Source organism: Nicotiana tabacum, chromosome 22, assembly GCF_000715075.1.
Source record: "Nicotiana tabacum cultivar K326 chromosome 22, ASM71507v2, whole genome shotgun sequence".
Taxonomy (NCBI): Eukaryota; Viridiplantae; Streptophyta; class Magnoliopsida; order Solanales; family Solanaceae; genus Nicotiana; species Nicotiana tabacum.
The window spans coordinates 224,501,079-224,504,565 of NC_134101.1; the positions used below are offsets into that span (position 1 = coordinate 224,501,079).

The 3,487-nt window shown below is 33.2% G+C and overlaps 1 protein-coding gene across 1 annotated transcript; it reads right to left on the reverse strand.

Annotated features, from left to right (window-relative positions):
• Positions 1-509: 509 nt before the first annotated feature.
• Positions 510-3,031, reverse strand: LOC107827130 (premnaspirodiene oxygenase). The gene is given in 3 exon segments (XM_016654206.2): positions 510-1,166; positions 1,168-1,445; positions 2,096-3,031. Coding segments are annotated over 3 exon segments (1,497 nt in total). The 5' UTR covers positions 2,975-3,031; the 3' UTR covers positions 510-826.
• Between the last annotated feature and the right edge of the window lie 456 nt (positions 3,032-3,487).

A 3,487-nucleotide genomic window follows, 5' to 3' on the forward strand; every position in this document is an offset into this window, starting at 1 on the left:
CATGTATTTACTTATTCTTTGGAGCTCATGCACTCAAAAGAATAAGTCCTTTTATTTACATATTATTTTGAAACCGTTTTTACTTATTGGTTGATGGCTTGCCTAAAAAGTGTTGTTAGGTGCCGTCACGTTTTCGGTGGAAATTTTGGATCGTGACAATCCCAACTTATAAGATGATTCCTGCCAGAAGGAGGTAAATGAGCAGTTACAGGACTTGTTGAGCAAGGGGTTCATTAGACCAAGTGTCTTATTTTAGGATGCTCTAATCTTGTTTGTGAAGAACAAGGACAAGTCAACGTATATTTATATTGGTTACATATAGTTGATTTTTGCTTTTATTGTGTTGTTCAGTTAACCAGCTCTAAAAATTGCTATGAAGAAAATATGGAGGTACATATATAAACTGCATCAATGCAAACTTGAAGTATACAAGGTAACATATTTAGTAGAATAAGGAATCCATATTATACAAGTAAACAGGTAAATAAAATCCTACCTCACAAGGAATAGATTCACCACCTTAAAATCTCACATAGCCCAAAAGATCAAAAGTATACAAACAGAATATGATGACACCATCAATTGATCTCCTCTTCATAATACAAGGATGTAAGTATATTCTATTCCAAAATATAAAAACAACAGAAAATCTTATTGGACAGCTTGTGTCGAAAACTATAGTGGCATATTTCTATATGAAAGAAGACACAAAATATTAGAAATAGGTAAATACCAAAACAGCAAAGGAAGAAAGTACAATGGTGGGGTTGACAACGAAATTCAATTGCAAGATTCTTCTTTTAAGAAAAGGTTTGACGCCATGAGATCACTCTTGACAATGTTGATAAGGAGTAGCGATCAAGTGTAGGTCATTCTTTGTAGTACAAGCTGCTCCAGGCGCCTCGGTCAAGTCCAGTTCACTTGGATTGATTCCAGTTGGGAGTTTCCAGTCAAAGTGATACAACAGTTGAGCCAGTGGAAAATAAACATTTGCTAAACCAAATGACATTCCAGGGCAAATTCTCCTTCCGCTACCAAAGGGAAGATATTCATAATTATTACCAATATAATCCATAGAGTTGTGTTCAAATCTCTCAGGTTTAAAGCTTTCTACGTCATCCCAATATTTTGGATCTCTTCCCATTGCCCAAGCATGGATGTAAGTATGTTTTCAATGGAATAGTGTAGTCGTTTAAGTCTGTTTCTTCTCTACATTCTCTTGGAAGCAAAAGAGGTAGTGGAGGATGGAGTCTGAAAGTTTCTTTAATGACCATCTTTAGGTATTTGAACTCCTCGACATCAATTTCACCAAAAGTTTCTTTCCCTCTCAAGATTTTTCTTACCTCTGCTTGAGCTTTGGAAAATACACTTGGATTCTTCATCATTTCGACCATGGCCCAATTAATTGTTGTTGATGAAGTTTCTGTTCCCCCACCAAAGAGGTCCTTCATTTTCGAGGAAGTTACAATATTCATTTCTCTTACAAACTTCTTGACAAATTTCTACTGAAATATTCAAATAACATATTTGTACTACGTTTGTGCTACTACCTTTATTCTACACCTAAAGGAACTTTTAAATTTTCAATGACAAAAACCCAAAAAAAAAATAAATTATCATGTTATTTTGCTACTTGTTTCGTTATCCTAATGCCAAGTTGTGGTGATTGAAATAACATTTGTTGTAATTTTCAAATGTGTAAATTTTATGACGAAAGTAAGATTAGTTGTCCTAATTGAAAGCTAACTAAAGTGACTCTTTAAGTACAAAAATTAATTATGCAATTTGAGAACGTTAGTATTAAAGATAAATCATAATGCTTCATCAATTTCACTTTATATGGCACGGTATAACTAGATACAAAGTTTAAGAAAGACAGAAATGATTTTCGAACTTGTGGTATTAAATATGTCATGAAATTCCCGTGGCTATAAAAACATGTCATTAAAGATAAAATAAGAAGTTTAAAGTTAAATTATTTCTTATATAGAAATATGTCATTCTTTATGGAATAGAATAAAAACAAGTTCCACAAAAAATAGAATAGAAGGAGTACTAATAATGAAGATAGAAATATGCAGTATATAGTACTTACAAAAATGATAGCTTTGATGTTGTCGTTAGTGATTGGAAATTGAAGGCCTCCCTCTTTCATAAGTCTTAGCAGTACACCAATTATACCTTCACCTCCTGATTCACCATCGCTCTTTGAAGTCTTCTTGTGCTCATTGATGATATTTTCAAGAATGGCATCTATTTCATTGTGTATATTCATAACTTTAGCCTTCATTCCAGTGAGCACATGAAGAAACTTCAGTGAAGGGAATATATCAGCCACATCAAACCCTTCTATTAAGTGTGACACTTTTTTGACTAGTTCTACAAATTCGTCTTGCTTCTTATATTCTTGTCCAAATGCTGATCTACATGTCATAGAGTTTGTGAAAAGAGCAATCCTTTTTGTTACATTAACTGGCTTACCAGAAGATGATCGAAAAAATTCAATCATACGATGAACTTCATCTTGTCTAATTGAGTTGAATGACTTGACAGTTTTGGCACTGAGCAATTCCAAGAGACAAATTTTACGCATTTGTCTCCAGTAATTGCCATAAGGTGAAAAGGCAATGTCCGTCCCATTATAACATACAATCTTGGCAGCTACAAGTAAAGGCCTATTTGCAAAAGCGAGGTCATGAGTTTTTAGTACTTCTTTTGCCATCCCAGGAGAACTAATAACAACCAGAGAAACTTCGCCTAGTTGAAGGTGCATAATTGGTCCATATTTTTTGGCTAAATCTCTAAGGACATGATGTGGAAGTCCACCTAGCATATGAAGCATGCTTCCAAGAATAGGTAATTTCCATGGACCTGGAGGCAATCTTTTGGTTTGGCTATTGGAATTCTTCCATTTCTTAAATAAAAAGAGGAATGACACAAAAAGGAAAAGGGAAAAGAAGTTGAAGAACTGCATTTTGGGAGGGAATTAAAGGGGGGATTATTTGACTTGATAGGTTCTGCAAACTGTTGTTGCAAATATATGCTCTTTTATAGGCATTTCGTTTAGGCAAGAAATGGGATTTCTCTAAGAAAAATATGAGATATGCATTTTTCAGCAACTTTTTTTTGTCAATGAAAAGTACTTCACTTGACTCATTGAACACATTATGTGGAGCCAAATATGAAATTTACTTTTGGGAAAAAGGTAAACTTTGTTCTTAGTAATTTTTGTGAGTGAAGCTCTTAGTAAGTAATGAAGCATTACAAACAACACTGTCAACAGTTAACAAGGGTTTTTTTAGCAACTATTGACTTTTCTGCATATACCAAAAAAATATCGCGCGGATAATTTTCTTTTCAAACGAATAAAAGGCAAATATAAGTACTTATTAAAAACTTTTAAAGTCTTCAATTTATAAGGACTTATTTAAAAATAAATACCGAAATATAAGAAATTACTCTAACTAGTTATATAAAAAAAAATAGT